At 43.2% G+C, this 26,025-nt stretch overlaps 1 protein-coding gene across 2 annotated transcripts; it reads right to left on the bottom strand.

The window, feature by feature from the left end:
• Positions 1-591: 591 nt before the first annotated feature.
• Positions 592-22,890, bottom strand: clic5b (chloride intracellular channel 5b). 2 transcript variants are annotated; one of them, XM_015948183.3, is made up of 6 exons: positions 22,166-22,890; positions 6,913-7,022; positions 6,708-6,833; positions 6,086-6,192; positions 5,712-5,893; positions 592-3,755 (listed from the first exon to the last, which is right to left on the bottom strand). In XM_015948183.3, the coding sequence occupies exons 1-6, from the start codon at positions 22,769-22,771 to the stop codon at positions 3,591-3,593; spliced, it is 1,296 nt and encodes a 431-aa protein (XP_015803669.1). In that variant the 5' UTR covers positions 22,772-22,890; the 3' UTR covers positions 592-3,590. The 2 variants fall into 2 exon arrangements, with proteins under 2 accessions (XP_015803669.1, XP_015803670.1); XM_015948184.3 differs by lacking the exon at positions 22,166-22,890 and adding an exon at positions 17,151-17,552.
• Positions 22,891-26,025: the final 3,135 nt, after the last annotated feature.

Below are 26,025 nucleotides of genomic sequence, written 5' to 3'. Positions count from 1 at the left end.
GCGATGGGATCCAAGGACAGGGATGTTTAGGTACTAATTACCAAACAGCAAGGCACAAGTCTCGCTCCATATTTCCTTATTCCCGTGGAAACACTAGGCAGGCTCCATTTATTTTCCCTGAATGTTGTTTCTGGCACGGCAGGGTCTCGGTAAACATCGCTCGCCCACCATTGTAAATCCGACAGGCGCAGATCTTTCAAGTTAGACTCCTTGGAGGAAAAATGGAGACAGATCGGATGGCGGCGCTCGGGTTTTCCATCTTAATGAGAGAGTGGAGAAGAAGGATGGCGTTTGATCCCTGGCATGGAAGCCCCTATTTAAGCCTGTCAGCGGTCATCACTCTCTCTCTCTCTCTCCCTCTCTCTCTCTCTCTCTCTCTCTCTCTCTCTCTCTCTCTCTCTCTCTCTCTCTGTTATGGGTAGAGAAACAAAGCTGCACCTCTGGGCTTGGAGGGCGCTCTCAGACTCACTTTAACCCTTTTCAGGACCAAATAGAGACCTCTCACCCTCCACTCTCCTGCCAAACTGCAAGTAACTGCTTTGATTGATCACCTCCCTAGGAAAGAAAGAAAAGAAAAGACAGAAGCAGATCTGTGAAAATATTATTTTATTTGTGGAGCTTTGCTCAGAACAAACCCTCTCAGTCATCATGCTCCAATTTCAGATCATGAGCTTGTCCAAACCATGCAAGAGCCTCGTGGCTCTTTGAGGAAATCTTGCTAAAGTTGCAACCAGACATGGAGCCAACGACAACAAGCCCCAAGAAAAGTTTCCATTCTCCTGTTTTTAGACACTGAAACGTTTTAACTTTAACTTTTAGGCTGAGTATGTTGATGGAATCATCAGAGAAGGGGAAATATCCTTCTGTAGGAAGGACGGGGTGGGGGTGGGGTGGGGGTGGGGGGCTTCTCACCACACTGGACCTGGCCTGGAAGACGCTTTTCATCACAGCACTAATGGCTCTACCTAATCAGACCTGATTGGGACCACTAAATGAATAGTCTCTCCATTTGTAATATCTTGTGGTAACTTAAGACAAAATCAATACCCAGACCAAATTCTGCAAATGTATGGGGAACCAATTGTATAATTAAACATTAAAGTCAATTATGCTATAGCCTATTTGACCATTATAGTCTCAAAAAATGATTCAAGAAGAAAATATTTACTATGAAATATAAGTATTTAAGTTGCACTTAAATATTTAATATCAATTTTAAAATAAAACTTAATTAAAATAAAATCTAAATAAAGTTTCACCTAAATGTTTAGAATGAAATTTCAAAGAGAATATAGAAGTAAAACTAAACACTCAGCAGAAATCTAGATGAGTAAAGTTAAACTTTGCTCCTATTCATAATAAAATATAAATGTTTAGCATTAAACTCAAATATGTTAAATCAAATTTAAACATAATAGGTTTAATTCAAATGAATAAAAATCTAAATGTTTAGATTTAACTTTAAATATCTACTGCAGATCTAAATGTTGAAATCTAAGTATAAATGTAGTAAGTTTTAACTAAATATTTTACTGAATTGCAATTTCAGACTGCTGTAAAATAACTGCGAAGTAAAAGCAGTCTGAAGAGAAGCCCTACATGGAGTTTTGTGGGTTTTCCCAGCACATGGATGAAGAATCTGTGATTGAATGGACTGTAGGGGACTCAGAGACGTTGGATAGGGAGCCTCTTCACCCTGCCTGTATTTAGGTTTGTTTTTCCTTTTTATGGCATATCAGACTCACATATCAAGTAAATGGTGTGTTTTAAATTATGTTTATATTTAAACTGGAACACTTATATGAAATGTTACGAATGTAAATTTAAAGTGACAATGTGTAGTTTTTACCATTAATCTCTGGAAATATCCATTGAAATTTTGTTGTAAATTAATTCAAAGATGCCCAGTTGTTGAAAAATATTGGCAGTTTCATAACGGCGACGCCATATTGGATGCCATGTTTCCTTCTACGGAAGCACGTGAGGACAAAACACATTTACTGATTTGTAACAAATGGTTACAAAACTTTCACCAATAATAAACGTAGTTGCTTTACACATTTACCTTCACTCATTGCCAGTGATGAAAGGAAATCTGATGTGCTTGTCATCTGGCTGGAGGTTGCACTCCCAGTGATTTTTGATCTCAATGGCTATCCGTTGGTAAGGTCTTATTTGAGCACAAAAATAATGCTTGCTTGCACTGATTTAGGTATGCACTGCCCCCTATCGCCAGGGAAAATACACACTGTCACTTTAAAGTCTGAATATTTAGGGTTAACTTTATATGTATAGTTTGGATTTGGATTCTTTCAACCTGATATTGAGCTTTTACATGTTCAGATTTAAATCTACGTTTTTAGCTCAAATTCTAAATACATAGATTTCATTTTCTACATGAGTAGTTTAAATTTCTTAGATTCAAACTGTCATATTTAGATCTTACTTCAGATGTTTAGATTTGCAATCTAAATATTTTTACTACTGCTTGGATTCATGCTTAACTATGTACCAATTTTACAAAAATTTTCAAAACAAAAGTGGTGGAAAACGTGACTTTAACAATGTCACATACTTGTATGTCATGAGATGCTGAATGTGTTTAAATGTAGCTATTAAAATGCTAAATATGGCCAAATGTACAATCGGTGCCCCGTACAAACGAATGTCTTAGCTCTTGCTGCATTACACGTGTCATGTTACCAGAGACAAAGTGGTTTAATTTTAATTCTTATCAACTAAAGGAGAAAGTTTTATTTTGAAAAAATTAGGTACCACAGTTTATAGCAACCAAACAATCAGATGCAAACTTTGCTCTAATCTTTGTTCAGAGTTGGTTTCTTAAAATGTTTACCTATTATTTAAAAAAGACAGCTTTTGGAAGTTGGAGTAGATCTAAAGATGTGCATAAGCTAAAGAAATTGAAAGAAAAGCTCAAAGCAGCACCCGCTGTGAAGACTGACGATCGAAACGAAACTGCAACCTGGAACGCTCATATTCAGAAAGCGTTCAGCATTAATCATCAATAACAGATGAAACAAGGTGTCTACCCAGGAGCCAGAGCTAGATAATAAACACAGGAGTCAGACTACACTTCTGCGGGCTTGGGAATAAATAAAGTGACTGACCTTTACATCAGCAGCTTGTAAAATATTTGGCTGTGTGGTGGAGATTGTATGAAAGAGAGCTTTGTGCAATGAGAAATAAATACAGACAGACACAATCATGTTTGAGTGAAAAGAGTTATGAGAAAAGTTTCACAGCAGCGAAGCTTGAAGAGCTGCTTTTGAACGCAGTTTGATTTATCTCCTGCTCCACTGGTGTTTTGTCGTGCCTGCCTGCTGGTGTGATTGAAATGCCGTTTGAAGAGAGAGCTGAATTATTACAATCCATCACATTTGGAGCTGGAAGGAGACATCTGACCTGCTCGCTACGACAAAAATGATCTTGTGTTTCTGAAAATGTCACTGGAGAAGACTTCAAAAGACAATCACATGAACAACATCTTCAGAACCAAAAATAAATATGTGTATGCGTATATTTTTATGTGTTGCTAGTTTGTTTTGTCTGGGCTTCGATTGGTGGATGACTTATTTGGCCAGTCTCTTCGCCACGTCCTTGTAGGCGTTCTCGATCTCTGTGTCAGCGGCGCAGGTGCTGGTGAACTCTTCGCGCTTGTAGGCGCTGTTCAGATACTTCCACACACCGGCCATGTCTGATGGGATGTCATAGCTGCGATACTTTTTAGCGACAACCTGGAAAAGACGAGAAAAGCTTCAGAACAACAGCAAAAACACAGGCCTTGAAGAAAATCTTACCTCTGTTTCACACTGGAAGCATATCAGCAGGGTGGAATGGCAGCGGAACGGTTTACTCGGGAGCTTCGCTGTGCCCAGTACGCACTGGGAGAGTTTTAGCTTCCTCGCTGTGTTCCCCGCTGGACTCACGAGATCACAAAATCCCTCGAGACTTCAAAGGTCACGGTTTGTTTACGCCATCCACCGTTAAACCAACAAGAAGGAAATCACGTTTGGTATGTTTTTCCTCACCACCAGGATCAAAGCCATGAAAAACACACCGCTGCTCTTCTTAAACAGTGCAGGAAGTAAATAAGCTGTTAGGTCACATGTTTAGACGTAATCTACATAGATGTGAGATCGCATCACCGCAGTACTTTTATTTTGAAAATTACGCTGAAACCGAGTGTGATTTCCAGTTTGCGGTTTGCAACAAAAGTAGAACTCGATGCTAGATTTAGCTGCGCAGCGTGCCGCCGCTAGGATGCGCCTGACAATTGGCGCATCACGGCTGGTTTGAATCACCCCCGTAGACTATAATGGGTTCTACTTGAAGCTGTGACGTTCCGCGCCAATGATGCTTCCAGTGTGCAGTAGGCTTTAGAGGAAATCAGCAGCAGATGTGGCAACTGCAGCACCTTTCAGCTAAATTTTAATAATAATTCAGCTGGAAAAAAAACATAAAATGTGAAATTCGTGAAAATGTGAAAGTTATAATTAAAAACATTTGCATTAACTGTCATGGGCTCAACTGTTCAACAAGAACTAATCTCGTTTTATCCAAACTCAGGTTGTTCAAAAAGACTATCTGCAACAAATGAGGAATTATTCAGGATGTTTCCATGAAAATTCTTCAAAAGATGTGAACTATCCCTTAAGGTAAGAACATTTTGTGCATTTCTTTTATGCAGTATTTTAGTTGCTTTATATTTAAATGACTTTGAAAAAATAAAGTTGACTTTTTAAACTCTAAATAATAATAATATTTAAACTCTCAGGTCCCTTACAGGTGATAGAAGAAAATCTGACTATACTGCAAATGTTTCAGTGTGAATCCAAATGCTGGAGCAGTAGAGTGGTTCTGAAATTAGTTTATAATAAGAGTGTTGAACTTTATGAATAAAATAACATCAAATGTCTATGTCGCACTTCAGAGAACAAATTAATTATTCGGGGTAAACATCTACGTTATATTTATCAGGCAACTCACGATGACGATCCCCGCCCATCCAGGTGAACTATTCACCTTCTTCCTTTCAGACATGAAGATTGAACAGCCTCAAAACCCGAACATGGAGGTTGTGAGGCTCATGGCCCCTGACCCTTAATCTCTCCTCTGAATTGGTGTTACTAGGTGTTTATTATTATTATTATCATTATTATATAATAATTATTTAGTCTCAGGTTATTTATTTTGGCGGATTAAGTGTTTTCTGAATAATATTTTAGGTTTTTTGTGTCAAATAATGTGAAAAATAAAACTCTAGTTTGATGTGTCTTTTAGATTAGATGGTCAACCAGAATACATTTTAATCCACCTGAGGCTGTTTAGATTTTTTTTACATTAAACAGCATGTTTGCCCTACACCCACATTAAATTACTTTTCTGCTTTCATCAAATGAACAAAATAATAATAACAAATATAAAATCATGAGGATGTTTGAATAAAGGTTACACTCCTTTATTATTACATCAATAGTTATCTTAACATCTCTATTTTATTATTATTATTACCTTTTGTTATATTACAAACCCTTTTACCTCAAATAAGTGAAAAATGTGAGAAAAAAATATATATATAAATAAAATGTGATTGTTTTTTTTCTTGGTTTTGGCATCAAAGAGTGAAAACAAGACAAATGATTCAGTTTAAGCTTTACAACATCAATAGCAGATATAATTCCTCCTCTCACCTTGACTATGTGCAGTTTGGGCAGCAGGTTGCAGTCTGCTAAGGTGAGCTCGTTTCCATCCAGGAAGCATCTCTTGGAGCCCTTCTCTTCCTCCGTACTGTCTGCATCGATCTCCTCTGGCAGTGGACCACAGAGGTAGTCATCCAGCTTCTTCAGAGCTTTGGTCAAAGCCTTTTCTAGAACTAAACACACAAACAGGACTGACCTGAAGCTGCAGAGGAGATAAACATGAGGAGTGAGTCCACGAGGTGGCAGCACAACTAATTATGAGTTCAAAGATTAAAATCTAGACTCTGCTGCCACCTAGTGGATATAAATAATAACAGGGCCTTTCTGGATGTGTGACTATAAATGGCACAACGTGAGCAGCCCACCAGCGTTGGCCTCGGGTTTGGTGTTCTTTATGTAGGCTGAGAACTTGGCAAAGATGTCATTTCCAGCTGTGTTGGACTCTCTGTGCCTGGGAGCCAGTTTGGGATACCTGAGCAGACGGGGGTGGGGGGCAGAAACAGGAGGAGACACAGTCAGACCAAAGCATCTGGATGGGATTAACACCTGGACCGGAGCTCAGCTCAAACTCAGCTGGCAGGCCGGCGCTTTATGCGTTCCCACACTGACGTCCATTTATAATGTAAGAAACTTTACAGGCAATAAAAGCAGATTTAGCCAGTGTTCACACACTAACTCTCAGGCCTTTTTTAAAGAGACAATAACAAAATCAGGAAATTCACCTCAATTTTTAAAGAAATTTTGTTTCTAATTTAACCATTTAAAAGGATCTGAGGCACTTAAACGTCACCAACAAAGGATTTGTAAGACCATGAACAACAGGTACACCAGTTAATGTCTGTTTTCATCACATATCATCTTTTAGTTGGCTAAAAGGTTTCCTGTTCCCTCAGCACCAGCGCCGAAGTGAATAAATCGACCCAAGAGCAGGATGTGTGTAGTCTGATACAGAACACGTGGGGCTGTAAAACCCTCAAGCTGAATTACTTTGGAGGAGACAGCATTTCCTCGAGAAACTCCTCAATCTTGTTGACGTCCGTCTTGACCTCCCCGTCAAAGGTAAGGAATGGAGGGTGCGTCCCCGGGGCCAGGTTCTGCAGATCTGCCGGTTTCCTGTACAGAAAAACAGGTAGTTGTCAGGGCGACAGCTAGAGCGTGAAGTAAAGTTTGTGCACATTGGTTAGATGCCGACCTCTTAAGGTCAACAGTGGTGACGTTGAACACCACTCCTTTGAGCCAGAGGATCATGAAGAGGCGCTGAGAGAAGGGGCAGTTTCCGATGCTTTCTCCATCACTTCCTGCCTGTACGGAAACACAACATGACAAAATCAGTCAGAAAGAACCAGAATGGCCACCCATAGATGCCACTTTAAAGTGTAATCATTAGATGTACATCTAAAACTGGTTCATTTTTGGTGTTAGCCCAAATCAAGATGGCCGCCAATGCTCATAAATGTAACAAAACACAAAAATAATGAAACTAAAATTGGGTGTCATGGTGACAAAGAGTGATTCCCAACATATGCTCAAAGTGCTAACTCATTGTGCAGCAAAATCTGACCAAATCAAATCGACTCCATCATCCCTCAGCGTGTTTTGGTTTAAAATTTAGACACAAAGAACTCTGTTGTAATTTCACACAGCTGTGGCTGGTGAAACACTAGGTTTTCAGGGCTTGGCCTAATCTCCAAAAGCCATCTGTCCTTTGTGCTCTGCTTGTCCAGAATAACAGCCCCAGCACATAGCCCCAAATCACCAGCAACCTCCACCAGTTCAAGGAGTCCCGTGGCCAGCTTAGAGATGTAGTCCCACCAATGTGTTTTAAAGTAAAAAATGTTAAAGTCCCATTAGTTGTCACACACACTGATGTGTGTGCGAAATTTGCTCTCCGCATTTGACCCATCCCCTGGGGGAGCGGTGAGCTGCAGACACAGCCACGCTCGGGAACCATTTGGTGGTTTAACCCCCCAATCCAACCCCCTTAATGCTTAGTGTCAAGCAGGCAGGCATTGGGTCCCATTTTTTCAAAGTCTTTGGTATGACCCGACCAGGAATCAAACCCTGATCTCCCAGTCTCAGGGCGGACACTCTACCACTAGGCCACTGAGCTGGTGGGATCCACCTGTGGGCTCCCTGCCAACCGAACATGCCTGAAACACTCATGTCCCACATGCCAGTTGTAGTAATAGAATCAGAGCACCAGGGCCACCCGATCCTCATATCTCCAAAAATCAAATGGAAAAATAGAAAACAATTACTAATGGAATATTTTCTCTAACATTTATGCAAAAGCCGAAAATGAATAGACATAACAAGAACTATGCAGATTGTTTGTACTGTCATTACTTTTACATTGTATTGGACCAGGAAGCCAGCTACTGGTGTGGAGCACTGATGCACACTTTTCGACTTTCTAACTCATTTATAATAATCTTGGGCGGCACCAGGCGGTAGTAGGGGTTGCTACAGCATTGGCAAGATTAAGCCAAGCAACAGCATGGAAACCCCAAAGAAGCTGCTTAGCAACTGTACAGCACCTGCAGGGAAATAATCCTGGTGGCCCTGATGATAATCCATTTAATAAATAACTTGTCTCAAAACGTTAATGGACAGAATTTCTAGGTGCAGCCTTGATGTTGAGGGTGTGGAGTTTGGTGGCAGGAGAATCTCGTGTCTGCTTTATGCGGATGATGTTGTTGGGGTTATAGTTCAAACAAATAATTTGTGAGCTTTTACTTACTTTTTGTATTCTTCAATAAATTCGTAAATATGGAGATATTTACCGATTTATTAATTAATTAGGATATCCCGAGATATCCGTGGGGCACCACCCCTTCTAATTAGAAAGGGATTGAATCCAAACCTCTTTATCAATCTGGTCTAAACGTTCCGTGAATCCTAACGAGCTGCAGTTGAATAATTCATATCACACAAACAAACTCAATCTGAGACAAAAATCTTAATTGAATAACATTTATTAACTAATAACATCACTTCAGCTCCTTCTGAAGCGTTAATCAATATCAACCAACTGATTTTATCAAATGAATAACAAGTAATTAAACAATGAAATAATAATGTAAAACAATCTGACCCAATAAGTGTGTGTTTTAGCTCGAGTCCCCCCAAATGCTAAAAACAAGTATGTGTGTGTGTCCCTAAACAGGGAAAACCAGAATGTGTGTGTGTGTGTGTGTGTGTGTGTGTGTGTGTGTGTGTGTGTGTGTGTGTGTGTGTGTGTGTGTGTGTGTGTGTGTGTGTGTGTGTGTGTGTGTGTGTGTGTGTGTGTGTGTGTGTGGGTGGGTGGGTGGGCAACTTGCACTTTAAACTTCCAAAGCACTTTCAATCACAGTAACTTAAACTTAATTCACTCAAAACACTTCAAAAATATCAAGAAACAACACAGAAGATCAATCATAAATGAATATCTGATAGTTTGTCAGCCTGGCCACAGCATGAAAACTATTTAAGATATTAAACAATGACAAACAACAAAACGGCTTACTCTTAAAAGGATCCGATGGCGTTTTTTGGTACGGAGAAGAGAAAACCGATGTAATTTGAAGCAATAGCGCGGTTTTATTGCTTGTTCTGAGCTATAGAGAAAACGGGAGAAGAAGATAGAGAAAGAAAACTTTGAACGAACGAAAACAGCGAGGCGTCCCCCAGATGTTCCAATCGGCGTTCTCCGTTGATTTGATGGTTTTCCGCTGCTTTCATCAGCCAGGCCTCGTGCCTGAGTCCAGAGCCGTAGCAACGAGCGAGTCCTTCACCGCCAGTTGGACTGGACAAAAGAACGGAGTTAGGTTTCGTTTCGCTAGAATTTATAGCTTTCAGCGGCTGGCGGGCTGAGACTGTGTGGCTCCCGCACATGCGCAGAACGTGTTTCCGGGGTTCGGCGGTGACATCATCATATTGCTTCCAGCTCAAGGAATCATGGGAAATGAATTTGCAGCTGGTGCTGACTTTTATTTATGCTCTTCAGAGCAATTTTGGCACAGTCTTTTGGAGAAATTACTGCATAGTAATTTTCCCATGAGGGCAGACCCTTAACAATGTGGTCCTCCTAGCTTCATCAGGCTCTGACCTACAGTTCTTGCTGGGGAGGTTCACAGCAGAGTGTGAAGCAGCTGGGATGAGGATCAGCACCTCCAAGACTGAGGCATGGTTCTCGACCGGAAAAGGGCGGCTTGCCAACTCTGGGTTGGGAAAGAGGTCCTGCCTCAAGTGGAGGAGTTCAAGTATCTTGGGGTCTTGTTCACAAGTGAGGGAAGGAGGGAGCGGGAGATCGACAGGCGGATTAGGGCAGCGTCTGCAGTGATGCGGACGCTGAACCGGTCTGTTGTGGTGAAGAAGGAGCTGAGCTGGAAAGCCAGGCTCTCAATTGAACAGCCCATCTACCTCCCAGTCCTCACCTATGGTCATGAATTTTGGTTAATGACCGAAAGAACAAGATCGCGGATACAAGTGCCCGAAATGAGTTTTCTCCACGGGGTGGACTCTGCCTTCGGGATAGGGTGAGGAGCTCGGATATTCGGGAGAGATTCGGAGTCAAGCCGCTGCTCCTCCATAATGAGAGGAGTCAGTTGAGGTGGTTTGAGCATCTTGTTAGGATGCATCCTGGTCGCCTCCCCAGGGAGGTGTTTCAGAAATGTCCTGCCCGCAGGAGACCCCTGGTCGTCCCAGGACACGTTGGAGAAAGTACATCTCCGAACAGGCCCAGGAACGCCTTGGGGTCCTGCCATGTTGCCCTGGTGATGTTGGACCTCTCAGCTGCATTTGACATGGTTGACCATGACATTTTATCGTCCCGCCTTGAGAACTTGGTCGGCATTAAGGGATCTGCACTTGACTGGTTCTGCTCCTACTTTGACAACAGGTCTATTAGAGTTAGAATGGACGACTGTTCAACTCCCTCTGCTGCTCTCCCTTGGGGCGTGCCACAGGGGTCTATCCTCGGCCCCCTTTTATTTAACATTTATATTCTTCCACTAGGACTAATCTTCAGGAAGTTTAACATTAACTTTCATCTTTATGCGGACGACTGCAAGATTTATGTTCCATTGAAGACTTTTACCTCCATCCAGCCGCTCCTTCATTGCCTGAGTGAGGTTAAAGACTGGCTGTCAGCAAATTTTCTGCTGCTGAATGATTTTAAGACCGAGTTTATTGTTTTTACTCCTAATGGCTTGTCTTCCTCTGCTCCTGATTTTTCTACTCTTCCTTTTAAAATTAGTCAAACAATTGTCAATCTTGGAATTAAAATGGATGTGGCTCTAAAAATGGACCCTCATGTTAATCACATGGTTAAATCATGTTTTCATCAGCTGAGACGTCTTTCCAAACTAAAACCCATTCTGAATCAGCGCCACCTCGAGACAACCATTCATGCTTTCATCACCTCAAGGTTGTACTACTCCAATGCAATTCTGTTTGGCATTTCAAAAGCCGCATTATCTGGCCTTCAGCTGATACAAAATGCGACAGCAAGATTTCTGACCAATACTGGCCGTCGGCAGCACATCACTCCAATTTTAGCAAGACTTCACTGGCTTCCTGTGCACTACCGTATATGTTTTAAAATTTTATTGTTTGTTTTCAAGGAGCTGAATGGCTTAGCACCACCTTACATATCCGAGTTGCTCACTCCTTATGTGCCAGGCAGGACTCTCCGTTCAGGTGACTTACACCTACTACAGATTCCCCGTCTACGCGGCAAAACCCGTGGTGAATGAGCTTTTTCTGTCTGCGCTCCGAAACTCTGGAATGATCTCCCGCTGAATATCAGACTCTCCTCCTCCATTGGTGTTTTTAAGTCTCACTTAAAGACTTACTTTTACTCCCTTGCTTTTACTGCCTAGCTATTTTATTGATGGTTTATTTACAATGTTCTTTTACTGATTTTATAGATTTCTCTTGTTTGGTTCTTTGTGCTGTGCTCTAGCTGTTTTATTCTTTTATATTATTCGTTTAACCTTATTTGTTTTTGCCCCTGTACAGCACTTTGGTCAGCTCACATGCTGTTTTTTAATGTGCTTTATCAAATAAATGGAATGGAATGAATGGAATGGAATGGAGGAGCTGGTGGAGGTGGCCAGGGAGAGGACGGTCTGGAAGTCCCTAGTTGGGAGGCTGCCCCCGTGACCAAGGCCCTGGTTGGCGGAGGAAGACGAGACGAGAGACGAAACTTGTCTCATAACCCTTCATATGGTGTTTCATGGCCCACAATTGGGTCCCAATCCCATCTTGAAGAATCAGATGTGTGCCGAGTTTACAGAACCCAGATCAGTACAGCTAAAAAGCATTCAGGTTTCAGTCAGGTGTATCAGTTATGATAAATGATAAATGACCCGCACTTGTATAGCGCCTCTCAGAGTAAGGACTCCAAAGCGCTTTACACTACAGTGAATCATTCATCCATTCACACACACATTCACACACTGATGGTGATGAGCTACGATGTAGCCACAGCTGCCCTGGGGCACACTGACGGAGGCGAGGCTGCCGAGCACAGGCGCCACCCGTCCTTCCGACCACCACCTCAGGCAAGGTGGGTTAAGGGTCTCGCCCAAGGACACAACAGCAGAATTCTCTGACCAGTGCCGGGATCGAACCTGCAACCTTCCGATTGCTGGACAACCCACTCAACCTGTTGAGCTACTGCTGCCCCAGTTATGAAAGGTGACAGCTCATACTGAGTTGCTTTCTGCTAAAGGATTTTCTGTTAAAGGGGCGTTAGGGTTAGGGTTAGAGATTCCTTGGGATTCCCCCGGAAGAGTTGGCCCAAGTGGCTGGGGAGAGGGAAGTCTGTGCCTGCTCGCTTAGGCTGCTTCCCCTGCGACCCGACTCCGAATAAGCAGATGAAAATGGATGGATGGATAGTATCTTACCTGTTTTTGGATCACTCTTTGAACAACCTCAGTTTAGAAAAATACAGATTAAACACTACAGCACAGATGAGCTGACAGCTAGCCACTTACAAGGGGAATTGATGCTTTCTTAAAACTGTTTGTCATACTATTTTCAAAAAGTCTGTAGAGGTTTGTGTGAATGCAACTTCATAAACCTTGCATCCTCACTAATATCACATAATATGGCAGAAATGTTATGAGAATCCAGCTGGAAGACACCGGAAGCTAGCTCTTCCAAAATCTGCTGCAAATAACATGCATGTTTATGAGGGTCTGAATGGACATGTGGATTGCTGTCTGTTATTATTGTGAGGAACATAGCATTGCTTCCCCATAATCACATTCGTGGACACACCGTGCTATCGTGTGTCGGCATGTAGGGCTCCAACTCCGACACATGATCCTCTGGCTCAGCTGAATTATACATACTTGAATCCATCAGCTGGTTCAGTGGCCTCTGGGGCACAGAGAGATCTGCGGGCAAATCACACTGCAGAAAGGGTGCAATGACCTCATGGTTGGTATTTACACTGAACTACAACAAGGTGGAACCGCCGGTGGCTCAGCTGGAGTAAAGACCAGAAAACTGAGCTGTCAGTCTAAAAATGGCTGAGTACACAGACCAGCCATTGATGCTCTCAGTTCACTGTGCAGGATTCTTCTCTGCATTGTGGAGAGTGGGCTCACTTGCATGAAGGTAACACAATACTCGGGCTGCAGACAATGGTCAGTCAGCATCTAGAACATGGAGGACAATCATGCAGAAGCAGAGCTGCACAATCATGAGCCGGAAAGCAATCAGCTCATCCTCATCGTGTAAATTAGGATATTTTACTTTAATGTTGGAAGAGCTGTTCCTTCAACGATCCTGTCGTAACCACCACAGTGTGAAGACTTGTTACTCTGTTAATTTAGACATTTTTATTATAACCTCTCACATAAGTCCATGGGCATGTCATCTTAGCCACCTTGTAACACACAAACACACTCAAATAGTTGGATCGACAGATCGAGCCTAAAAATAAATCCTAACTCCCACCTGATGTGCAGCTGCCATCCAGCATCACAGGACGCCTCTCTGTCCATCTAGGTCACATCTCAGATAGCAGCAGGAGGAAAAAGACTTTAGAAGCACACCTAGCTGGGAACGACTGTAGGTTTACTTCATCTATAAATAAGATTTCGCATCGAACTGACCCCGTACTTCACACTAAAATAAAACTTTGATTTTTATGAAGGGAGATTTTTTTATTGGACATGAAAACTTCAAATCTGAGCTATTTTTAGACAAAAAGACAGCATTAGGTTGCTTTCCAGGACTAATCATTTCAAATCAGAACAGAATCAAAGGCCTAGTTTTACTCCAAGGAATGCATTTCTCTCATCATCTTTCATGCCAGAGTTTTAAACTAAGATCATTTCTTGTAAAAATGGAGGAGTTTTGGTCAACAATGAAAAAATGTGAAATTACACAATCTGTTAGTACTTGGAGGGCATGCTGTGGATGACTCTCAGCTACTGTAACACCCAGTTGTACTATATAAGGCATATTTGAGTTGTCGAAGTTCAGTTGGCTGGAGTGTGACCTCCATCAGTTATATGCAATGTTTTAAAACAAAGATTTTTAACAAAAATATTGAGCGATCAGTTAGCTTTTGGAGCATTCGCTGGCGATGGCGCTCTTAGCCACAAAGACAAAATTCAGCTCCATATCTATAAAATGAAAATAGTTAAAGCCATGTGTACTGGCTAGTGCCAGTGTACTGTGGCAGCCATCTTTGATTGAGTTGACTTAGACTTGAGATCTGACAAAGAGGGTTGAAGAGACAATGCATAGTTTTTATCGTTAATCTCTGGAAATATTAATGGAAATGTTGTTGAAAATAAATTAAATGCTGCCCAGTTGTTGAAAAATATTGGTGGCTTTGTAACGTAAAACCATGAAAATTGGGTCTAAAATACATGGAAGTGGGTCTAAGGTCCAATGCCAATACTCGCACTTTCACATTTGTGCCCTTTAACCCTCTGGAGGCAGGCTTTGCAGATTTGCAACGTTAAAACCTGCTTACCTGGTTACTCCACATACGTGTTTCATGAACATTTTTTAACTCAGAAGTACCCCTGAAGGACTTAGTTGTTCGTCCTTTTATCAAAACTTATTTTGAGCCTGAGAGGGTTAATTGCGCAATTCTGGCGAGAGGTGCGAGTGCGTAGGGTGTCCCCGTTCTCAAGTGCAGAGGTTGATCACGCCCCTTTTGCACCCTTGATCCGCACTTCACCCAAGCATGGATTGATGTGGATTTGGGCGAAGGGTATTACCCACAATCCATTGCTGCGAGAGAGAAAAGGCTCAAGTTCCTTTTCTGAAAATATGTATTTTCTGCTGGAGATAGGCACTATCCCCCGTTGGTAAGGTCTTAGTTGAACACAACAATACCACTTGCTTGCAATGATTTAGGTATGTACTGCCCCCTATCGCCAGGTTAAAAACACATTATCACTTTAATTCTAGTAACTCATAAAGTTGTTGTGTGATCTGTTAGAAACTACATCTCAACTACAGGTAAACAGCTTTAAAATTGATTGAGTGAGAGCCATTTTTTTATTTGCTATGTTCAGTTGGCTGTGCAGGCCTTCTTAAATTTGATTGACTCCAAAAGTAAATCTGTTATTGGTCCATATCTTATCTGGTTACAATCTTAAAGTTTTCTAAAGGTCCATTCAGTTATTTGTAAACCAAAATATTAAATGTAGCGGAATATAGTTGGTATATTCTTACACTTTATTAAGGTCCAGAGATTAATCTTTGGACCGGGCACTTAGAATCAGAAGAGGTTGTTTTTAACACAGGGAATTTTATTCAAACACCTTGTATTGAGTTAGAGACAAGAAAAGAGAGATGGGACGTTTAAGAATATTTATTTTATAATTATTTGAAACAATCACCAGGACTAACTCTCTAATGATGGATGCAGATGAATGTGAGCTGAAGTGTTGGTGTGTGTGTGTCAGTTCAGAATCTCCACCTGACCGAGGCGAGTCTGAGGGCAAAATGTTGTTTTGTTTAACTAATAACGATGGATTTCAGGAGGAAGACATGAGACGCCATCTATGCCGAGTCTACGTACCGTTTTGGAGACCCCCGTATAAGATCCGGATGCCAGGTCCTTGGACCCTCCTTTGGTGCTGGAACCGGTGAAACAGAGTCGCAGCACGACAAACCAGTCTAAGGAGCGTCTCCCGGTACAACGGCAGGTTTCAACGTCACGTAGAGAGTTCAGCTTTTATTCTGAAGGGATATCTATATTCCGCTACACAAGTATAAAAACTATCCCACGTCACCTTTTCTTTAGTTCAAAGCGTTCTAGAGAAGTCTCAGACCGGCCATCCGGACTTCCTCTTCAGCCGAAAGAACCTCGACAAGCTGGATAAAATCTGTTGCAAGTCACACCTGACCACAACAGTTCCTTCAGAATAAAAGCTGAACCTCACGACCCCTTCAGGGTCTCGCTGATGCCATTAATAACTCGTGACCTGGAAGCATTCCAAGACTAGTTTAGTCGGCACCACTGCTTTTCTACCGGCTTCGGCTCCAAGGAGGGTCCAAGATGACCTCGACATTCTGGATCTAAACGGAGGTTTCTCCTGGATACGTAGACCAACAGATGGCGTTTCATGTGTGTTATAAATCTCCAACTGTAGTTTAGAGCGAAACATTCACTCCCACTCAGAACTAACTGCTTCTCCGGATCTGTTGGTTCTGATAACCACATTCCACATGCACACCATCATTCATCACATCTCACTCCACCTTAGTTCCATCAGTACACAGAGTGTTTAAGTGAGTCTTGTTTAAATTGTGTAGAAATAAATTTCTTAACTATTATAAACCCGACTCTCTCTCTTTCCTCTGGGTTAATACAAAGTGTCACGTAATCCCTGCAATAAAAAGTTCTGATCTTCTGGTTAAATTAGTCAAAGATCCATCAGATAGATATTTCATATTTCTATGGAATCTCACATTTTATGGTTCATAAGTAAGATGTAAACGACCCTTTCTTTACAGTGGTTTCTCAGGAGGGGGGCTGACAGGTCAGCCTTAGTTCATCCATGTCATGTTTGGAAGTCACTTCCATCTCACCCACATTTGTTTTTCATCTCTTAGAGGCCCTGAGTTACAATTTGTGATGAAGTCAGAGTAGCTTCACCAGGTGAAGGTGGCACATTTTTCTGTATTCAAGCTGACAATTCCTCAACGACCTTTGCAAAAACTCAAAAACGACTCCGTTATGACATCCGCCTTGAAGCATCGGTGCCAGTGCGGTGTTTGATACGAGCTCCAGCTCCAGTATCGCTGTCACAACAATCCTGGTTCAGCACAGGGAGCACATACCCTGCTGAAACTCTACCTGAGCTCTAGGGTTACACAAGCTTCTCAGATCACACAGACACGTGCAACTAAAAGTTCTACTAATGTCTTAAACTTTGTTAAACTTTATAAAATGTGTCTTGGCCTTACCTTCACAAAAAGCTCTATTTCAGGGTCTCTGTCCTGACTGTTTGTTGACATGATGACTTCTTCTGGCTACAGCTTCACTTCCTTTTTGATGTTCTTTGAAACCGTCCTCATCCTTTCAGGTCTACATCCTCCATGTCATACAAACGCTCATCCTCTATGAGACGACCCGTTCTCTTCAGCACCGTCAGAAATTGATGTTCCCTTTCAGATTTAGGAACTTTTTAAGGATTGTAAGGGGTTTTTGGTCGTATAAAGGAGATGATCGTGTCCTCCAGGTGAGGTCGAGGGTCAGTCGAGGTGCCTGTTGGAGCCGTGAGCTCTGATTTGGACACAGATGGAGAGCAGAGAGAGACCTCATCGACACAAAGTGCAAAACAGGTGTCAGGCTTTACCGGGGGTGGAGCCCCAACACTCTCCTCCCCTCTCCTCTTAAGCCATACTACAAACTCACTTGTCTATTTTTTTACTTCATAATTGAAATTGTCATCACCATTGTTCAGTTTATTTAAACTTTATTATTATTAAACTGAAGAACAAGCACTTTCAGACTTCCCAGTTTGTCAAATTCATCTTCAAATCCCAAAACATTTGCAGAAATAAAATATTTGTGCTACTTTTTCTTCCTCTGGCTGTCACTCAATTGGTTTTTGGGCACCAGAGCAGCCAGCGTTCATATATTATTCATGGTTCACGTTTCTGCGACGGCAGGTTTTAGCAGCAGACCTCGAGAAGTTTCCCCTGAGACATGTTGATGTCTGACTTTGGTTTTTAGGTAGAAAGTAGTGTTCATTTTACAGAAACGTGTCTATATGGGACGGGGGGGGGGGGGATTGTGTTGAAAATAAACAAATACTAAAACTGGGTTGCAACATGTCTGAGTAACTTGAAAAGGCGCTGGGTTCAGACAGCTGTAACCACCTGAGAGTGAGATGAAAACCTAAAAGGAAGGACAGATGAGATGATGAAGATGAGTGGGCCATTTATTTTAATGTTTCTATTTATAGCACAGCTCCCTCTCCTGGCAAACACATCAGCACACACGAATTACTGACAGGAAAACTGTTGAGAAGATTACAATCAGGTGGAATTGTCTGTGACTCGCTGTAGCAGCGCACTCAGGAGGTAGAACAATCGGACTGTTTGTCATACAGTTTTTTTATGGACTCAGATAAGAAAACGTTTAATTCTGACAGAAAAACACCATGCGAAGAAACTTTTTTTTAGCTGCTGCAATTTCATTCTTTTGGTCACTACCTAAAGCTTGTGACCATGGGGGAGGGTTGGAACATCGAGAGCTTGGCCTTCTGGCGACAGACCGGTATGATGCCCACATCGCTGCAGACGCAGCATCAATCCACCCGTCGGTCTCCAGCTCCATTTTTCCCTCATTCATAAACAAGACCCTGAGATACTTTAACTCATCCACTTACGGCAGGACTTCCTCGCTGACCTGGAGAAGAGATTCTACCCCTTTTCCTGATTCCACGGTCTCAGATTTAGAAGGAGGTCATTCTCCTTCTGGCTGTTTCACACTCAGTTCCAAGTTTGTGGTTGTAGATCACGTTCTAATGAAGTCAATACGACCGCATCATCCGCAGAAAGCAGAGGCCTGATCATTAGGCCACCATAACAGATCCCCTCCACATCTTTGTTGTGTCTAGAAATCCTGTCCACACATCCTCCAGGACCCCCTAAGGGTATAGAGCTGTCCCACGGCCAGGATGAAATCCACATTGCTCTTTCTGAAAATGAGAATCGACCATTCCACACACCCTACACTCTAGAACCCCTGAAGAGACCTTGCCTGTCATGACTCCCAGTCTTTCGCCCTCCTCTGCCTCCTCATCAAGCCTTCAGCCTCCATGCAGCACACCTGGTCCCCTCATCAAGCTCCAGCCAAGCCCTGTTTCCCTGGCAACCACAATCAACTTCATTCATCTCACCTGTTGCTCCCTAACCAGAGCCAGATTATTGAACGCTCCTTGCTAGTAAATCTTCCAGCCTTTCACCTTCCCTGATCTCAGCCTCCGGACCTCGTTTTCACTCCTGACCCCTGCCTTGAACTCTGCCTGCCACCACGACCCTCGCCTGTCTGCTACCTCGTCTCCAGCCTGCTCCCTGTACCTGCTTGTCCCGATCTGGTTTGTGACTCACGCCTCCTCTCCGACTCTGTCTCCTGCCTCGCCCTCCTCTGGTAACTCCACATCTAATAAAGACTTATTATTTAACTCTTGCTGTGTTTGGCGTCATCACGGGTCTTCCGAGTTCTGATCGTGACTTTGCCAAGGAGACTCAGGAGTGATCCCTCTAAATATAAGGACCACCACCTGGGAGACCTGCCAGTGGATCTGAGGAGGTCTTTGAAGTCTTTCTGCCCACCGACCCACAATGTCTCAAGCAGAGGTCAGCAGCACGATTTTATTTTACTTTATTTTATATTAAAACATAAAAAACTCAGTCGTTGGAGGCTATCAAATTTGGTCCCGAGATTTAATTGAGGTGGTCCCATGAAACTGAATCTCACAGCCCCTAATCGAACGTGTTTTATGAACCTGCCCGGTTTTATACACCTGGCAGTGACAGAGCAAAGCTCAAATCACGACTTCTTGAGCTAATCATTTACTATCGACATCAAACGGCAACAGACACATGTATCCTTCCGGAGCCAAGGTGAAGAGGAGTGTTTGAACTCTCCTCTTGTGTAAACCAAACTACACCTTTTCTGTTTCCGACATGACCTAGCTGTGAAAACAGGCACCAGGAATGACTGTCTTTGTTTTCAGGTGGTGTCTCTACGGAAATAAATCACAACGGATTCATGTGAAAATGCTCCTCAGAGACTGCAATGATAGCAGTGCCAGGCCTCATTTATGGCACTCTTTGAAGATTAAACAGCTGAAAAATCCACCCACATCTTGGATTTTCTCACACACCGGGGTCAAGAGAGAGGGTTGTAAATGAAGAAGCATTATTAGGATATTATGGCACCAACACGTCTTTCCCAGATCTTTAAAATCTATTTTCATCTATTTTTACCAGAGCGTTGGTGGACTCTGGTCTGTGTTCATCGTGGCGATGAGGAGATAACATGTTTACGATTAAAACTTTATCGGGATGTGTTGTAAATGTCGCACCTGTGCAGGTTTATCATCAACAGTTTAATTCATATCAGCGTGTGTGCTCAAACTAATTCCCAAAGCACTGACAAAAACCTGATGTAGTTTCATACGGGGTTACTACTAGAATGAGGCCACAGATGGGCTGTGTCCTGATTTTGCTTCCTAAGAAGGACCCATCCTACCCAGTCGACATATGCCGGGTCCTTCGTCAACCACAAGGACACAAAGTGAGCAGCGGTGGAATTGGACAAACTAGCCTTAATATTTATTCCTGCATTCGCCTCCATGAACGTCTGTTGCCTAGCAACTGTGATGGCATCAGCTTTTGGCTTTTCCTTTTTTACTTAAATACTTTTAATCGTAATACTCTCCCGCAAAATCACCCGCCATTATTACTAACAAAAATTTCCCATTCAGCCTTCAGGTCTTGTGGGATATGGTAGGTCACGAAGGCTGTTCCAGATCCTTCCTTCAAATTCAGGAAAAGATGCATTTGGACAGCCTGAATTGCATTGTGTAGACATATTTGGCCTTCAAATGCAGCTTTGGAAGGATGCACCCCTGAATGTCAACACATCTGTAATCTTGTGGTGGTACACCCCAACCAAATGCAGCAGAGGACAATTATCAGATTGTGAAGGATTTTAATGTGTTTGTCAGGGCATTGAGATCGTAGAAGTGTTTTATCTGTGAGAGACTGAGAACAGAAATGTTTCCACTCGGACCGTTTTAGATGTGACACATTCTGAGCCTCATCGCTGCTGATGGTGTGTGTTCATTATAGTGAGTAATGATAAAGAGTGATCATTTTAGTTTTATCTCACCATTTATTACTGAAGTTGGTGAGTCAGACAGCTAACTAGCTGCTGGCTATATCAAGAGGTTAGCATTACTAGCACCTGTTAGCATAAATTATCAACATTGTGATACTAATAATAACACTTAATTTGTTGTTATTATTATATGAATAACAGCATCTACAAGTGTGTGTGGTATTTTTTGGGGGGGTTTTGGGACGGGGTGACCTTTGAACCCCACTAATCCTGATTTAGTGGCATCTCCGACAAATAGTTGTTAAATTATTCATTAGAAAATTCTGCCATAAATGTCTGCCTTAAATGGGTCAATTTTCATAAATCATAATTTTATAAATCTTTATTACCTTTACTGTAAGCTGCACCCCCACCCTAAGCGACCAGGAGAAATTAAAAGTTGCCCACCTCTGGTTACTAAGGCCTACCAGTCAGCAGGTTAATTATTAAATAAGAGCGTTTGCAGATTAAAGTCTCAGACAAATACTCGGCCTCGTAAAATCACTGCTTACATAAGACTTTGAATATATGATGATTCATGTTTATGCTTTCCAAAACACGAATTAGTCGGCAGAAAACATGGGGGAAAAAACTGTTTAGTACCTCAAAAATTATGTATTTCCTAAATAAATATAGATTTTTCTATTAAAATATTTCATGTTGTTTTGAAACTAAATAGTGGAAAAAGTGAAAATGGCAGGATAGGTCATAAAATGAGTCCTGACAAAGTATAGGGGTATGTGTGCACATATATAACTATAATTAGTGCTAAAATGCAGCTTTAAGTGTGAAGCCTGTTTCAGCAGCTAACGCATTCAGAAATACTAGTCCATTAGTGTATTTAGTGTGAAGTTCGTAGTAGTTTCTGCGCATCTGTGTGCAAATAAAACTAGTAACACAGCTGAAAACACAGATTTAAAAACTCGTGATCAAACTGGAGACCTCAGCTGCCAAAAAAATAAAAACATCTATGTTGTAGTTTTTTCCTAAGTTCCTAAGTTTTTTCATAAGTTCCTGAACATGACGTAGATTTCTGTGACGGTTGATAACAAATCGCAGTGGCTCCGTTTTCTGGTGATCTTACCTTAACAAAGAGAGAAACTGTGGGCTGGCCTGGATCAGCAGGTGCAGCGCTCCCCTCATCTGGACTCACGTGCTCCAGAGTCTTCAGGCTGTAGTCCATGGAGTCCTCCAGCTCCGGATGCGTGTTGGGATGGGTGTAGGACATCAGCATCCCATCCTCCACGTTATCCTCATCCTGGATCTTAGGTTGGATCAACGGTTCGATGCCTTTCTCTCCATGGGATGAAGAGGAATGTGAGGTAGATGATGAGCGCCTGGACCTGTCATTCATCTCCTGCTGCTCCTCAACTATCGGCGAAGGCGGCAGCTCCAGGGTCATCACTAACTCCTCCACAGCCATCACAGCTGCCTTGGCTTCCTCATCATCGCTGGATGATGAGGACGAAGATGAGGATGAGGAGCTGTGTTTGTCCTCATCCCTGAGCTCCATGTACTCTGGAGAGTTGCGCTCTCCCTCTGCAGAGGCGTGGACTTGAACCTCGCTGTACAGCTGCTCCTGGGCCTCACCTGAGTTCTCATACAAAGGCATTGGGTTGGAGCTGCTGGCTCCAAAACGCCGCTCGGTGGGTAACTTCTCCTGATCTAAGTTCTCATAGTTGTGTTCCATGTTTGCTGGTGGGGTGGAGGCCGACCTCGAGGTTTTAACTGGGAGGAAAGAGTCTTGGAGTGGCCGAAGTGTCTGCCTGGCTGCCTTTGGCTGAGTGAGCGCCTGGGCAAACTCCAACAACTATCATAAAAGACCTTTGAGCTTAAAAGTTAACGAGTGAACAATCTGTGAGGCCTGTCCCCTCAAGGGCATTTAGGCTGAGCAGAAACATCCGTGTTTGGGTTATGTAACACTTTCTAGGAGTAGAAAGTGAATACAAACGCAAAATAATGCATTTATTTGTATTTTAGATCCACTCAATTTAAAGTAACGCTAAATCATTTTTCACATTAAGCTATTGCTTTCAAACTGGTTCTAGTGATTCTTGAGCCATAAACTTGAGCAGTTTCACGATGGACAGCACTCTGCTGCCCTCTGCTGACCAGAAACTGCACTAAACAACTTTGGTGGTTCGAGTAGGTGCACTGGTGGGATGTTTCAATCTGTTTTATGGTTTTACTGTTTCTTTAATTCATATAAAGGCTAGCTGTTAGCTTTTTCAATTCACCATAAGTAAAAAGCCCAAGAAAAAAATTGTTGCTTTGTTGTTGGCATCATGGCGGAACCTGAGTGTAAAAGTATGAGAATAATATGAAAGGAATCATGCAAAGTCCTATTTTATTCTTTGTTTCTGAACAGCCAATAGTCAAGCATTCATAAAAAGAAGAAAAATACACCACCTGGCCTGGCAAAAAATTGTTTTAGCAGGGTTTTTAACCAGTTGTAAATCCAATTTCCACCAATAGGGGGAGAAGTGGGAAACTTACTTTGTGTTGTTTTCAAAACTAACGTCAAAAATGCAGTTAGAAACTAAACACAGCAAGAACATACCAAAGATTGTTAATAAAGTATTTTTTAATAGCACAGCAACCAGCAATGATTTAGATAGCAATTCAATTCAATTCAAGTTTATTTATACAGCTCCAAATCACGACAAGAGTCGTCTCAAGGCACATCACATAATAAACATTCCAATTCAGGTCAGTTCATTAAGCCAATCAGAAATAATGTTTTCCTATATAAGGAACCCAGCAAATTGCATCAAGCAATAGCAGCAGGTACGATGTGGGGGACAGAGAGCTGCTCACAGTTAAGTTGGCCATTGAGGAGTGGAGACATTGGTTGGAGGGCGCTGAGCAACCCTTCATCATCTGGACCAACCACAAGAACTTGGTGTTTCTAAAAGAGGCCAAGAGACTCAGCCCTCGACAGTACAGGTGGTCTCTTCTCTTTTCATGATTTAACTTTGTGATCTCCTACCGCCCAGGTCCTAAGAACACCAAGCCCGACGCCCTCTCCAGACAGTATGCTCCTGACCAGGATGCCGAACCCTCCACTATTCTACCCCCGGCGTGCATCGTGGGAGGGGTCACCTGGGAAATAAGAGACCAAGTCATGGAGGCACTCAAGACAGACCCAGGTCCAGGTAATGGTCCTCCAGGAAGGCTTTTTGTACCACAACCCCTGAGAAGCAAGGCCATCCACTGGGCTCACACCGGCAAGTTTGCCCTTCACCCTAGAGTCGGACGCACAGTAGCCCTTGTTAAGCGAGCCTTCTGGTGGCCATCCGTGTTCAATGATGTAAAAAGCTACATATCGGGTTGCCATACCTGTGCCCAGCAAAAGGGAGACAATCGTCCACCTGCAGGTCTGTTAAATCCATTACCCATTCCGTCTCGCCCCTGGTCTCATATAGCTTTGGATTTTGTGTGTGGTTTACCTGACTCTCATGGATTCAATACAATACTCACCATAGTAGACCGTTTTTCTAAAGCCTGTCACCTTGTCCCATTAAAATCTCTTCCCTCTTCGGTAGTCACAGCTAAACTTCTAGTTAAACTTGTCTTTCGTCTTCATGGCATCCCCGATGAGATCCTATCAGATCGTGGTCCACAGTTCATCTCCAGGGTGTGGAAGGAGTTAACTGAAACTTTAGGGGCTCGGGTCGCTCTCACCTCCGGATTCCATCCTCAAACCAACGGCCAGTGTGAGTGCATGAACCAAGAACTAGGAGCCATGCTGCGTTGTGTTTGTTCTGCACACCCTTCCACCTGGGGCTCTCACCTTGCCTGGGTGGAATACGCCCATAACAGTCACATCTCCACAGCCACAGGTCAGTCCCCTTTCGAGTCCTCCATCAGTTATCAACCCTCACTTTTCCCTCTGCAGTCACCAGTCACCTCCACCGTCCCGCAATTCCTCCGTGGTGCCAGGCGCGCTTGGTCCACTACCAGGGCAGCACTGGACCATACCGCTCGGAGGAACCAACTGTTGGCCGATCGCCAGCGGCGACCGGCTCCAGTGTACTCTCTTGGACAGGGGGTCTGGTTGTCCTCCAAGGACATTCCTCTGAAGGCTACAACCCAGAAACTGACACCACGATTCATCGGTCCATTCAAAATCAAAGCGGTCCCCACTCCCTCCTCTGTCTGTCTGGATCTTCCTCGCTCCCTTCGTGTCCACCCTGTTTTTCATGTGTCCCTTGTCAAACCTTTGGTTTCCAGTCCCCTTTGTCCCACACCTGCGCCTCCTCCACCAGCTCGCCTATACAACAGAGGTCTCGTCTACACGGTTAGCAGGATCTTGGACTCGTGTCCCTGTGGTAGAGGAGTCCAGTACCTCGTTGACTGGGAGGGTCATGGTCCAGAAGAGAGGTCCTGGGTTCCTCACTCCTTCATTGAGGATCCGTCCCTGATCCGGGACGTTGAGGCTGCTTCGGCTAGGATGCCAGGGGGCGTCCGTTGGGGGAGGGGGGGTTTACTGTCATGAGCTGGGGTGAGTACTCCTCTCACCAAACTATCTTTTGGAGTGTTTGCAGGAGAGGGAGCTACAGCTGCACCTGGTCAGCAATCAGCAGGTCTACTATTTAAGATGGATGGAGGACACTGCTCCATGCCGGATGATTGCTACTGTTTGGTAGTTTCCAGCCCTCGTCTCGACATCAGGTTTTTTTGATACTTGTACTCTGGGATTCGTGTGATTTTGTGAGTTTTGCTCACCCACCTCAGGTCTCGACACCAGGATTTTCTCACCACCACTCCAGAGGACTCCGGATTCGCTCTGCCACGTTCATCCATCCGTCCTGACCGACCCGCTCTCTCTCCCTACGCTCCCTCTCCAGCTCTGGACCCCCCTTGGATACACCCCAGCTCATTACCTTCCCCTCTGCCCTATTCCCAGACAACCCAGTAAGTCTTTACTCTGCACCATCCAGT

The sequence above is a fragment of the Nothobranchius furzeri genome, chromosome 2 (assembly GCF_043380555.1).
Source record: "Nothobranchius furzeri strain GRZ-AD chromosome 2, NfurGRZ-RIMD1, whole genome shotgun sequence".
In the NCBI taxonomy this organism is placed as follows: Eukaryota; Metazoa; Chordata; class Actinopteri; order Cyprinodontiformes; family Nothobranchiidae; genus Nothobranchius; species Nothobranchius furzeri.
Note: the sequence above shows the minus strand (reverse complement) of the source record. Positions and strands in the feature narration are given on the sequence as shown.